The sequence below is a fragment of the Meleagris gallopavo genome, chromosome 2, assembly GCF_000146605.3.
Source record: "Meleagris gallopavo isolate NT-WF06-2002-E0010 breed Aviagen turkey brand Nicholas breeding stock chromosome 2, Turkey_5.1, whole genome shotgun sequence".
In the NCBI taxonomy this organism is placed as follows: Eukaryota; Metazoa; Chordata; class Aves; order Galliformes; family Phasianidae; genus Meleagris; species Meleagris gallopavo.
The window spans coordinates 107900577-107915197 of NC_015012.2; the positions used below are offsets into that span (position 1 = coordinate 107900577).

The window sequence follows — 14621 nt, forward strand, 5'->3', positions numbered from 1 at the left end:
GAAAGTACTGACTGATCCAAGAACCACACACAGACGCCTTGTACTCCAACCCACTGAAGTCAGGCAGAGAAAGAAGGATGGAAGCTGTACCAGTTGACAGCTGTTGTAGCTGAAGCTGCCAGCATTTTATCCCTATTGCCATTTCTTTAAACACAGGAATCCCTGGGGATTAGCTATCCTCTGTCCTAATTACACTGTGTGCATGTAATGGGTCTGGAGAAAAGAAGGTTGCAGGGCGACTTCATTGCAGCCTTTCAATACCTAAAGGGAGCCTACAAACAGGAGGGGAATCAACTCTTTGAAAGGGTAGATAACTGCAGGACAAGGGGAAATGGTTTGAAGTTGAGGGAGGGGTGATTTAGGTTGGATGTCAGGGGGAAGTTCTTTACAGAGAGAGTGATGAGGTGCTGGAACAGCTGCCCAGAGAGGCTGTGGATGCCCTGTCCATCCCTGGAGGTGTTCAAGGCCAGGTTGGATGGGGCCCTGGGCAGCCTGGGCTGCTCTGAAATGTGGAGGTTGGTGGTCCTGCCTGTGGTGGGGAGTTGGAGCTTCATGATCCCTGAGATTCCTTCCAACCCTGGCCATTCTGTGATTCTGTGAATTAACTATTTTTCCACAAGTCTAGGTAACTCATTAAGATCCTTCTTTGAACATTCTGTCTAAATAAGTAGGTTTTCTTTAATATGCAAGTGTATTTATGTGTTTTGGAATAAAAGAGAAAGTATGCATAGAGGTAGGTGGTGTGTGCCTGTGTGTGCACGTCACTGCATAAGAATAGAATTGAGGTTGTCTTAGTGTGTTCATATATGAATAGGGCAAACACAGCTCTATGGAAGCATAAAAAGGAATGTGTATATTTGTGGACCAGGCATTACCCCAGCCCTCTAGCCTTGATGAAACAGATAGGTGGAAGAAGTGGATGTTTTGGATGCCATTCAAAGCCTGAGGGACTAAAAATTAGGTACCATATCACCTAGCTGGTAGGTTTCTGATGCTCTATCAGAATCTTAATAACTAAAAGATGTTGGAATACTGGGGCATGGAAGTCTGCCCATCCAATGAACAGAGTATATCTCATCTTGCTGCACTGAAGAATATGCAAGATCAACCTGGGGTTTTACAGTATTAAAAAACATGCTTAATATTTTGGTTTACAAATTATCATATACTCTTCTCTGTGATCCAAGCAATGGCAGAAGAACCTCTAAGATATTTCATCACATATCTTTGATAAATATCTTAGATAATCTCACTACTTCAGCATGGCCCTATGGAAGGGATTTTCCCATCACTTGTGTATGTAGCACACAACATGAAGTGAAAATACGAAGATGTGCAGCAACACCTGGGCTAACAAGTCTTGGAAATCATATGCTGTCTACATGTTCTATCCATAATTTGGATAAAATTCCAATGAAGTGTGCCATTGGAGTTCATATACAGCAGATCTTCATTTCATGGCAGTTTCTTAGGCTGCCTACACCAATAAATTAAATACTGCTAGAGCATGGGCACAAGAACTGATCTACATGTTTATAGCACTCTCTGGCACAGTTTAGGTCTGAGCAAACTTCCATTCTATCAGACCATTCCAAGGAGCTGTTCAGGAGTCAGGATAGCAAGACCATTCCCTGCAAACAATCTGCTTTGAGGCCAGTGTGGTTTGGAGGCTAAAGTATCTATATGCTATATAGGATAGGATGATTACAGTGACATAATCTCAAATGGATTTACAAGCATAGACAAAGCACTGGAACTATTTAGAAAATTAATAAGGATGCACCTCAATTGTTCCTCTATTCATTGGTATTTTAATTCATTTATATAGCCAGTGCAGCTGAGAATGTTATTTCCACATTTCTGGATCATCTTCATTCTCTCTTGATTAGCTTGTGATTTGGCTCACATCTAGAGATGAGGATATTGGGCCTGTAGATATAGAAAATGACTGACTCACTTACCCTTGCAGCAGGGTGAATACAACCAGCTGGAGGTACTTTGCTGGGTAAGCATAAGCTTCTAGCATGCACAGATAACAAACAGAATATAGACAATACTGCAGTCCATATGTAGACATATAGACTTAAGTAAGGAAACAAATACAATTATATCTTCAAATGTAGTATTTACAAAAATGCTCTTCTTTTAAAATCATACCTGAAATGTGTTAAATGTCTCTGGATGTCGAGGTCTAGTATTGGAGTCGGTCTGGAGGATCCAAGGGGTGACCTGTCTTGACTGAGAAGGTCTTGGAATTCTTTACATATTTGTCTAAAAGGAAAACAAATATCCTTAAATGAGATAGAGCTAACTTTATGAAATGGTGATCCCCATAACACTGCCACTTTATACTGGGTGATCTCATTCGTAACAAATGCTTGGCAGAGGTAGTGTTAAAGGAGTTAAAGACAAATTAATCCTCCCTCACCTCCTTGTCCCAAATTCCCAGAACAGGCAACATACAGAATCTCTTGAAGAGGAATAATTCATCTCTGAAACCATGTTAGGATTAATATATCCCATTAATGAAGACTTTTGGTAGGTAGGACCTATGATCCCAGTTTCAGCATCTTGCAGTGGGAGTTCAGAATATGTCTTGCCTGACCTCCCAGCAGTCTAAGGTCTTTATAAAGGATAGTAAGTCTATCTTCCCCCTCTATCTCCTTCTCAAGATACCTCAGCACTAGGGATATCTTTATATAGGATCTAACAATAAGATATTTTCATACTTGTGATATTATTTTATTGGGCTAGTTTGTCAATTAGTTAACGCATGTACAATTAATTCATTATAAAAGAGAAAAGGAAGGAAGAAAGGGAGTCAATCCAGCTGAGTTTGATGCATGCCCTCAGAAGAATGCTATCTGGACCTTGGATGGCAAGAAGTCACTTTCTTTCAATTGGTTTATGATACAGTTCAGTAAATTAAAAAGGAGAGATGTCCAAATGTCTGTCTCAAGACTTCTTTGATTGGCCCCTTTTCCTCTGAGTGTATCAGGAATACAGGCACTTAACATGAATTCAGGAGGGGCACAGTGCCCTCCAGATAATCTGGACACTCAGCTATGTTGCGTGATACTGGCTTAATACTCAGCTGATTTGTACTGACTATACATAAACAAGTAAACTAAATGTTGCCAGGGGTTTTCTCACATCCTCTGACCCACTGGCATTATCAGATAAGGTTCATGTGTTTTTGCTCCTAAACAATGTGACTACATAAAAACTGATTCCTGAAAATGGATGCTGGTGTAGACTGTCTCCCACAACATGCACAGAAGATACTGCAGAGATCAAAGAAGCAGTTTATAATTTTAATAATACATTATTAAATCTCAACATGATGCCACAGGGTGTGCATCACTTACTTTGTGTCTGAGCCCAGTTTCTAATACTAAAGAGAACCTGTATGGTATGATTTCTGCTAGCATACATTTGCTTTGCAATCTGATCCTACATAGAGTTGATATTCTCCATCACGACCTTGTAATGATTGTCCTTTGGGCCAGAGACATAGCAGAAATTAAGCAGGCAGTCTCAGCTTTTTGTTCTTGATCATGTCTCTCCTTGGCCCTGTTACAAGTAAGGAAACTCTGCTAACTTGTTTTTACTCTTCATTATATCACTGTTCTACCAGATTTGAACACAGACAAAGCATGGCTATATCCTAAGAGGAGAGGGAATGCAGAAAGCTATTTCCCACTGTGACACTGGACTTCATCCAATCCTGATTTCTCTGAACACTTGTCATCGGTGTGGACTCAGACACTGCTTGAAAAGACAGCATCGTCTTAGCCTTTCAGGCAAAGAGATGTATTCAGCAGAAACGTATGTAAATGTGGCATACAGTTTTAATGAATCAGATCCTTAGAGGAAAAACAGTTTCTTTCAACAACTGAAAACAGTCAGTCATTTTGGCTTCTAAACAATCTGCTATCCCCAATCGGCCCTGTCAACACCGTTCCTCTCTCCTTCCTCCAACCTCTACTTTCTACCTGTTGAAAAAGTTCATCTTACAAGTTCTTATATTTTGACAAAGGGAAGTGTCAGAACCAAGTGTGCAATTAAGTTCCCTTCCATCTTCACATGTCAGAAGTCTTTACTGAATGTTGCAGATTGAAAGAAAAGAAGAAAAGTTTTTTATTATACATGAAAACATTTAGAAGGCAGTAACCTACTTTAGCAAGGGGATTTCTACTCAAAGTGGAGTCTCAGTGCCTGCACTACTAACAAAACATTACCTGGGGTAGTGACAGGGAGAAGGGATGACAGCTGTGTACCATGATGGACTGTGACTTTGCATAGAGAAAGAAAGATGATTAGAGATTAGTTGTGTCAAGATTCTCAGCTAAAAAAATAAATAAATAAAAATAAAAATAAACAAGGTAGAGAATCCTGGACACTTCTGCAAGGGAGGCAACTAATGATCTGTGATAGATTGGATGGTCTGGTATATGATTAGAAAAAGGTAAAAAAAACATCTGTGCTGGGTCAAACCAAGAGCTCATCTAGCTCATGATTCTGTCCCTAACAAGCTTATCCTTTCAGTTCCTAGCCAAAGTGTGCTTCATTCTGCCTTTGCTGTCACTTGTGTTCTGTGCTGCATATTGGCTACAGAGTCCATCTCTTCTTCCCACGATAATTGTCAACCAGGGCTCTGAGTTTTCATTGTCTAGACCATCAGATTGTTAGAATAGGCCATAGTAATACCTTGTTACATCAACTAGCACTGTCCTAAGCAGATCCTGGTGAGCAAATGTGAGGAATCATTTTAGAGAGGTAGTTTTAGAAGGTCAAGTAGTTTAGCACAGTGGACAGAGCCATTAAAGTGGTGTTCTGTAGCAGAACAGGCTACTAAAAATGGTCTGTTCCACAGCAGAAGATATCCCTGATCTCATTCATTGTATTACTATCAATATAGCCTCAGATCAGGTAGAAATGAGTGGGCTGGTGAACTGAGTTACTTCAGGTTTAGTGCCCTGCCTGGGATAAAGAGGGCTATTGGTGTCCAAAGAAGTAATCTGTAGTCTTTATTAGCACATGGATCACAGTTCTGTACATGGAAGAGATGCATCTGCTCAGGATGGACGGACTGCATGATTGCAAGATATAGATGCTCTTGATAACACATGGAGCTTCTACCAGACAATGGAGACTTCTACACTGCAGTTATCAAGGGCTCTATTTAGATGCTCACATATGGATATGTAGTATCTAAGACATCCATAGGAAATAGAAAATGCAACACGGTAATGAAAAGATGCCTATGAACTTTTTGGAGCAGCTGCTGGTTACTAAACTAGTTTACCAGTTCATCTCAAATGATTGTAGGTACCAGTGTTTGGGCAAGCTAACCCAAATCACCAAAGTTGAATGTCTGAATCCAGCACAGAATTCCACCTATATACCAGGAATTGCAGAAATAATTTTGTTATTTCCCCTTATTTTTCCTTAAAAATCCAAATGTGGAAAATCTAGCCAGTTCTGCCAAAGGAATGCTTTTATGGCTCTGTCCCAATTGAGACAGTGGCAACACACGCAGGAAGTGGCACTCAATTTATTTCCATAGGCAAAATTTATTTTGAATGATTTTACCACCTTGTAATTTCATTGTCATTTTTGTTAAAGGAAGAACAATTGACTCCATTTTCAAGTATCTTCACTTGCAAGAACGAGGCAGTGATTATGAATTTAATGATATTAGAAGCCTAGATCTTATCTATGTAGGTTGAATAATATACACCTCTGTCAAATAACAAGACTACCTGCTATCAGATACGTGGAAGTATGGCTGGGAAATGCCAAGCTAGTAAAAGGAAGTCATGGACCTGTGCGTCCTGTACTATCTGGGGCTGGTCTGTGCAGCAATGTTCCCCTTCCAGACAGGAGAGGGCAGTAGTAGCTCACACATTGACCCATCGGTCCCTATTAGCAAGTGCTCTGACTACAGCAGGTTCTGTCCTGGCCTTCGATTGCCGACAGAGCACTGATCAGTTTGCTAGTACTGATTAAAAGAGGAAAAAAAAAAAAAAAAAAATTTTTAAGTTACTTTACTAGTGCAGAACAAGCCTACAAGCATAAAGTTCATAGAGTTTTGGAGTAATGGATGTCCATGACTCCCTACCTCAAGAGTAAAGGAGGATGGGAGAGTAGATAAGGAGTGATGAGAAAAAGTAGTCAGAGTATTGTCCCTCAGTGGAGGAAGGACATGACAGTCATCCTCTGATTATCGCAATCTGCAGCAAAATGATATCTCTCTAGAGCCAGAAAAGAGAAAACTTTTTCTATCATTAAAGTTGAATGATGTTTTATAGGTTGGGCAAACCTTTGAGCTAGGGCAATTTACATTCTTAACGCTTGTTTACATGGTGAACAGTGGTATGTCCAGCCCTTACAAAGTTATAGGGTGCAGACTGTTGATGGGCTATGTATCAACGGAGAGACACATCTTGCAGAGAGGATGTTTTCATGTCTCTGAAAACCCCTGGGCTCTAAAAAATATATGTAAGTAAGAGTAAGATGATATTCCTTTTATTATTCCTTTTAACCAACTTAGGAACATGATTAAAGAGGTCTCCTCAACTTCACACCTGATAAGTTTCCCCACATCACATGGTGCTCTACTTTGAGGACCATAATCTGCAGTTGTGGCATTCACAAGCCTGAGAGGTTTCAATGCATGTCACCTCTGTGTCACCTTCAGCACGAAAATCTCTGGACACAAGAGGGTCACAAAAGCCATACATTCTGTTCCCCACAGACAAATCACACATAGGGACATTAAGATGCAAAGGACAATCCTGTGACTGGTCATCTCTCACCCCTAATTCAGGGCAATTCCTCTGTGTTGGATATATCTCAGCCTGAATCATTCCTATATTGGGAAAGAGATTTACAGTATCTTGGCTTCTGGACTCAGCTCCCCTACTCTATCCCTGTGTAATACTGCAGCAAGCTCAGGAGGAGGATGACTATACTCAAGGCCACCCCATGCAAGTATACCACACACCTAGTGTAGGTCTAACTTATGCCATGCAGACTATTTATTCCAATTTCCTATGGCTCACAAAGCCTAATTCCTCTTTCCTTAAGGCTAATTAACCCAGATGAAATGTTATCCTAACATGATGTTGCTGCTCCAGGGAGGTGAGTGGCTTGTTTTGAGTAAAGCCTGGTGTCTCTGTGTGTCTTTAATGGTTTTAGCAAAGCTCCCCTGCTGGTATACATTGTTCCAGTGCCTTTGACTTCACGGAAACCTTACAACCAGAGAGGCTCTGCCCCTCTGCAAACACTCCCTCAGCAGACTAACATTAGTTAGCTAACAGAAACTAGTGGTTCAGCAGAAGCTTAGATCTCCTGCTCACACATCCTTGTTTTTGCTGTGGTGCAAGCAGGAGGCAAAGCCAGGCTCTGTCCTACAGCTCTTACATGTGATAGCGTTCTCTCTGTGTTCCCAAATCACATCTTTTTAGTATGGGAAGATGTACATCTCCCTAACTGCAGGCAAGGAGAGTGCCACCACTAAAACCTTCTCATGGTAAACAAGCATTTTACAGCACCTCTGCTAAAGCTTGCTCTCCTTTTCTGGCACTGAGCAGTTGTGATGGCAGTCACCACAATCTCAGATCTTTATTCCCACTCCTCCCTCTTCCAGCCCCCAGATTCAAAATGGAAAAACAACAGACAGATTTAATTGACATTATTCCCCCTTCTTACTTTGTTGCTAGGATCATCTTTTTCCTTGCTGTCTGCTCTTTCTGTTCCATGTGCTGTCTGGCAATGTGCTCTCCTACTGCCTTGGCAGGGAATTCTGTTTCACAGGTGTAGCCGAAATCTCTGGCCAAATGTAATGCTTCCCCTGTGGGTAAACAAAACAGGTCAGTCCGTTTTTAGGATTTTAGTTTCCTTATACGATTTCTACCATTATTATAAATAAATAAATAGCAAGACACTTTTAGAGACACTCGTTTCCAATCTCTATTACTGATTTCTGTCCATTTCAACTGTTTGTGCTTTATCATCAGATGGTAACAGACAGAAGGTAGGAAGGATGCTCCTGTCATGAGAAAATACTAGTCAAGACTCTCGGGTTTGGCTATCTCCCTTGTCAGTAGAACACTGGGTAGCTGTGAAAGTTTTGTAAACTCATCTCATCAATATTTAAGGTGTGAAAATTGATGAGGAGTGAGAACAAAACTTTCTGAAGAGCCAGGATTCGACCCCGACACTTCACTTTTCTACTTCTGAACGAAGAATAGCCTTCTACCCCAAGGTAGATCTGTGGGAATAATATCCATTTCAGCATATTTTCTTGGAGTTAAATCAGCAAGCACAGTGCATATGCCCCACAATGGAGTACAACAGAAGTGACAATCCCGTTTCCAGAAAATAGACCAGACAAAATAAAAAGGGAAGACAATGAAGATCACAACTGATATTTTACTGGTGGGGAAATTGGTGTAAACACTTTGACTAGGCTTTATGAGAAGTCTGTGACAAAGGTAGGCATTGAATATCTCCCTGCGTCAGCTGACTGGACTCTCAACTCCAAGCTGGGTACCAAATGCCTCTGGAAGCATCTGTCCCACTCTACTAAGTCAGAGAAGCCTGAAATAGATTTTATGATTTACCAAATGCTCCGTGATCTGCATGCTGGGACTCTGACTACCCTGGCATGAGATTTAGCTGATCAAACACAGCTGACTGACGTGTGAACATCTGTGCCTAAGTTAGTCTTTTCCTGGTGGGAAATAGGTACTTTGAGATCACGCTTGCTCTTGTCTCAAAGTAGAAGGTAGAAACAGGTCAGCTACCAGAAGTGTGTGTTGGAGCACATGTGTATAAATGACTAACAGGGTTGTGCTCCAGAATAACTTTGGGGTTAGGGCTTTTTTTGATCCATTTGTTTGTTTTCAGGAGTGTGCACTTGAGTGCCATCATGATGGTGACATTGGATTCTGGCCCTTTGGAGATCGTGCTGATGCCCCAGATGGACAATTAGGGGGGATGCAAGACCTGCAACGACTTCTTTTGAGAACACCTGCAGTGAGATTAATGTGACTAAAAGAGAATATTGGTATCTGAGCTAAAACTTTACAGTCATAAGGTAGAAACTAGCACTTGAAGAACATAACCTGCATCAAAGTAGAAGGCAAATGAATCGTATAATTTATTGAAAAGACAGGGTTAGATGGCAATTTTGGAGATCTCCTGTTGAAAGCAAGGCTTTAGATAAGGTTATTCAGGGCCTTTTCCTGCCTAGGCTTGAATATTTCCAACCATGGAGATCCCACAACTTTTCTAAGCAACTTAATTCAGTATTTAATTATTAAATTATTTTAGTTCATTTGTTAATCACCACAAAAGACTGATTTCTCCCCACTGACTACAGTGGGACATGAGAAGATATCCCAGTAGAGATGATGAGGGGAGACAAGTCCTCTCCTCAGCAAAACTAAGTTTGCTCTGTACTGACCACACAAAGTCAAGGAAGATGGAAACTCTGATAGGAGAAGTGGTTTTGTGTTGCAGGCAGCACAAGGCGTAATGGATCACAGGCAATGATCACTATTCTCCACCTTTTTAAAGTTTATGATGTTCCATTCTATCATTGGAGATTTTATAGGAACTTTACCAAAAAAAAATATAAATGTTGTTTTCATAAGGGAATACTTGATTATATGTATATTTGACCTAATTGGACTCAGATACCAGTACATGGAATACTCCCAGGCAACTTGTTTGCTGACATCAGTCAACAACTACCTTCTCAGATGTAAATGATTTTATATGCAAAAGTTGAAAATTGTACTCATAGTTACAGATTTTCAGTATCTCTGAGAAGAATAAGAAGTTAGCAACCAAATCTGGGTTGGAAAGACAAATGGTTTCTACTTGGCCTATGCATTCTGGAAACTTTTCTGAAGTCAAACAGTTTTCAGTGAAAATAAGATGGATTTTAACAGTGAGTCAGAATGAACTGGCATATAATACAACCTGACTTGTTTCTAAAACATCCATCCTTCGGTTCACCATAAATGAGAAAGGGTAAAAATTTCAGCTGTAACTTCTAAACTTTTATTGAAGGGCATCAAAATTTCTGTTTTGTTATTCTGTTTCTGTCCCTTAAATAAATGCTTAAGAAGTGAATCAACTGCAGAGGCATAATTAAGTGCAAAATCGAGTTTTGCTTTTCAGCAAAACACCATTAAAACACTTGACAGGTTTGTTTTCACGTCAGTGCAGAAAGAAGACAAAAATCAAATCCTTTGAAGCTATCATCAGGTGGAATTGCCATTCTCCAGACAGCTCTATTTTGATACAAGTCAGACTCAACTAATGACACATAGAATGTAGTCAGCAAAGCCATTGGAAAGGAAAACTTGCTATCTTCAAGAAAACCAAATTTTATGTGATAAAATGTCAGCATTTATTTAACACGTTCAGCAATAAACCAATTGAAATTTGAATGTTTTCACATAACGTCAAAAAAGAAGGAAAAGAAAACATGAACTGCCATTAAGAAGAATCCTTCCACAGATGCATATGTTATTTACTGGAGTTGAAAATACAAAAGTGATTGGATAATATTAGAAAATTATATAAAATTACAGGATCTGCCCGTTCTGTCGGTAGCTGAGATTGTGATTGTGACTTGGCTGCTGGTAGAAGAGATGAAGAGAAGGATGAAGAGAAACAGTCAAGAGCAAAAAGAAACTGTAAAGGATTTACGCATCAGCGATGCACATAGGTAGGAAAAAAATTTGGCTGCATAAGTGATTACGTGAACAAAATAAGTCTGTAAATAGTTAAAAGATTTTTAAATATCTTTTTTTTTTTAGTGGAAAGGGAAAACTGATGTAGATTATGAATGTAAATTATAAAGCTATTTAACTTCACATATAAGCACATACTTCCATGCGACATATGGAATCAGCATTCTAAATTACAACGTAAATTTCCAGATAAAACTGCAAATCTGGACATGGAAACACTGTACTGAACATGATTTATCATACTTCAGAGTCGAGGCAATATGTCATTTTTGAACTGGAACTAAATAACAGTGTATTTAGAAGTGGGTTGTGATGTACTTCCATACATAAATGTGCACGTTTGATCTCAATGAATGGAAGTCTCTGGCATTAATGCACAGTATAAAACTAAGACTGTGGAAAGTGGTTTGCAGAAAATGTCGTGGAATGCATTCTTTCCATTTCTACATCAAAATTTTGATTAACATTCACTATAGGGAAGAAAGTGAAAATACTGGAAACTTGAACGGAGCGATTACTCGGCTTTCACCTTAGATTTGGAAGCATCCCTGGAGGCATTCAAGGCCAGGCTGGATGTGGCTCTGGGCAGCCTGGTCTAGTGGTTGGTGACCTGCACATAGCAGGGGGTTGGAACAGGATGAGCACTGTGGTCGTTTTCAACCCAGGTCATTCTATGATTCTGTGATTCTATGATTTGCTTTACTCTGCTTTGCTATTACTTACGTCAGGAAGGAGGTAGAAACCCCTAGAATTCTTGGCAATTACAACTAATTTCTTTGTTTCTACCTAAAATCAAAATTCTCTGTACAATATCTCACTCACTTTCCTCCCACAGAGACAAAGAATGGGTGCTGAGGATCATTGGCTTTTTCTACTTAAATCCAGCCCACATCTTTGTACATATAAGCAGTGCTTCCTTTCCTATGTAGCTTGACAATTGACCAGAGAACTTTGCATGATGGAAAACGACAGTTACCGAAGATTAATTGGCAGAGACAGCTCTGGAAAGCCTCAGTGGAGAGACCAGCCTGCGTACCTTGACAGGCTTCTGCAGGCAGGTGCAAGGAGCAGCGGGAGCCTCTCCTGGGTCTGGCAAGACTGAGAGATGCTCCTATGCAGAGTGAAGGCAAGAAGAAGTGTCCCAGGAGAGGGACACTTGGCATCTGAACCTCCTGCTCTCTCTTCAGCTTCAGCTCCTCCAGATAGCAGAGATGCTACCCAAGGGGGAGGAGGGACAAGCAGAAGGTGGAGTGAACAGATTTTTTTTCAATTTGGAGGATGAGAAGGGAGGAATTACAAGTGAAAGGAAATTAAAACAAAGGCTGATGGAGGAGAAGTGTGGCTGGTAGGGTGAAAAAAGTAAACAGTGACCTTTTTTTCTCAAGAGTTTTTGTCCCCAGATGATGAATATAGTCAATTCTGTATTAAGTGAATGTAGTGTTTCAATTAGATTTGTCATGAAAAGAATTCCAGATTTTGTCATGAATAGTTTTTATGACATTTGTATGAAATTCTGCTGTTTTAAAATCCATTCATGTATTTCTTTATCTGCATCTGCAGTCACATTTATGCTTTCTCTGCCTTATGAGTGACCTGTCCAAGCAGATGGGGGTATCTCCCATCTTCTCACATCCTTCCTTATTCTCACTGGAGGTACTTTTGACTCCTTTGAGCTAGCAGTAACACTTAGCCTTAGCACTGATTATACTTAATGGAGAAGCCTTTATTGCACTGGCTAAAGTGTAAGATTTTTAACATGTTTGTTTGTCTGTCTGTTTGTTTAAGAGCTGGTTGGAAAAATGGCCTTTCCCTTCCTCTAACTTAGGCACTAGAGGGCATTCCCGACATACAAAGCTATGCCCAATCACTGCTGCAATGCTATGTTCTGTCTCCCAGTCTTCCTTTCCACACATTGTGCTGATCTATTTGGATGACAACATAGAGAACAGAGCTGGTTTGTCAAGCTATTTATACTTTGAGCGCAGAATTTCTTGCCAAGGACAATAAAGGTGCAACCTGATCAATGCAGCAGCAACACTAAATAGCCATCAGTCACTCTGAACCAAAAGAGATGCAAATTTGTAGAAAGGAAAATTTAAAAACAAAGTGAAAAACAGAATAGTTTTCATAAAACCTGGCTCTTCAGATGGCTGCTACAGCCTAGAAATCTCTCTCTGATGAACTTAGATTTCCCCAGATCATAGTGATTTTAGTTTATTTTAGACAAGGAGGAGTCTCAGTTTTGTCAGAGGCTTTTGAGATGTCTTTGGACAATGTATGTAGTAACCATACAACTAGCTTTGCCTCTTTTTAGCTCAACTTGATGCTCAAGAGGTCAAGCATATTCTTACCCTGTAGGATATTAATGCCAACAATACAACAACAATACCATCTACCCTAATCAAGAATGACACAGTCCAGAACCTACATGAGAAGTCCACACTGTCCACCTGGTATCTGGGGAATCAATAAGGCTGAAAAATAACGATGTCAATTTCTGCATTAACATCACACACTAAAAGCCAATGCTGTTTATTTCATGACCTCTAAAAACTGTAGTGAGCCTATGTGTTTCCATTTCTGCCTCATCCAGCCACAAATTATAGCAACTTGGAAGTGACATCTGCATGTACAGAGGGAGAATATCTTATCCCACATAGAATTCAACCATACTGCAGATTTTGACCAAAGGTTATTTGTACAGAAAATGAGCTTCAAGTTGATTTCTGTTAGAACATGAACATACATGGCAGTACCTTTCCCCAAAATTCCACTGGATAGCATTCATGCTTAGCATGTTGAAGCAAGATGGACAGTGTCAAAGTCAACTCTGTTCTCCTCAGTATAAATCTTTAGGACTTAGAATCTCACAGTAGAATAGTACAAGAACAGAAGCAATAGCACAGAATCAAGAATAGGTTTGAAATTGGCTATGAAACTTATTTTCATCCCTGGGAAAAAAGGGATCCAACTGTGATTTACAGTAAAAGTACATTACCATCAATCCCAGGCCAGCAATTGAAAGATTTCCTCCCTCTCCACTTCTAATGATTGAGTAACTGGCCACATTACTCTTTTTATTCTTCTCTGCTAAGACCCAAGACTCACTGAAGGCTATAAGGAACAGCTCTTATTCCCCTATACTGGTATCTTTCATAAGACTGCAGCTTAATTATGTCTTTCTCTTTATTACAGAAAAGTGTAACATCGACATATCTATATTTCTGAACAGCATCTCTGTTGTTTTATGTGCTCAGTGGTCCATGGAGATCTCAGATGTTCTCTTAGGTTCTGAAAAAAATCTCCCTAGATGTGGATTCAATATTTTTTTCTGTCGTGCAGAGTCTCCATTCTTGGAGATATTCAAAACCTTGACTAGACAGGGTCCTAAGCAACCTCCCCAGTCTGACACTGCTTTGAGCAGAAGGGTTGACTTAGAAGATCACCAGAGGTCCCTTGCAGCATCAGCCTCTCAGTAGTTCTGTGATTCTGTGGTAATACGTGCTGAGACCTCATTCTACTTGCCTATATCTGTATGGACTTTTCAGGTTATAATCCTGGAAGGTGTTGACCTTTAGGATGAGCTGAGTGCTCTCCACATCAAGGAAGAGGGATCTGAAATTCCCAGAGCTGCTCCTTGCAGCCAGACAACAAACTGAGTATTTAGTGGATTCACCCGGAATAGAAGAGATTCGGGTAGAGTTTCCTCCCTTTGCCTGAGGGGTTTGAACCTGCCTCTCCCAGCTGAATGTTCGGAGACCCCGTCAGTATTTGGTGAATGGTATTTAAACAACAAATAAAAGCCAAGAAAATATCTCCTGGGTCTGTCTATAATTTATCTGGGAA

General features: G+C 40.1%; 1 protein-coding gene across 1 annotated transcript in view; it reads right to left on the minus strand.

The window, feature by feature from the left end:
- Positions 1–14621, minus strand: part of LOC109366351 (transcription factor AP-2-beta) — a 61635-nt gene that overhangs the window by 14374 nt on the left and 32640 nt on the right. The window contains exons 3-4 of the mRNA XM_031552657.1: positions 7717–7858; positions 2158–2271 (exon numbers count right to left, since the gene is read on the minus strand). Of these exons, the coding sequence (XP_031408517.1) occupies positions 2158–2271; positions 7717–7858 (256 nt within the window). The remainder of the gene's footprint in view (positions 1–2157; positions 2272–7716; positions 7859–14621) is intronic.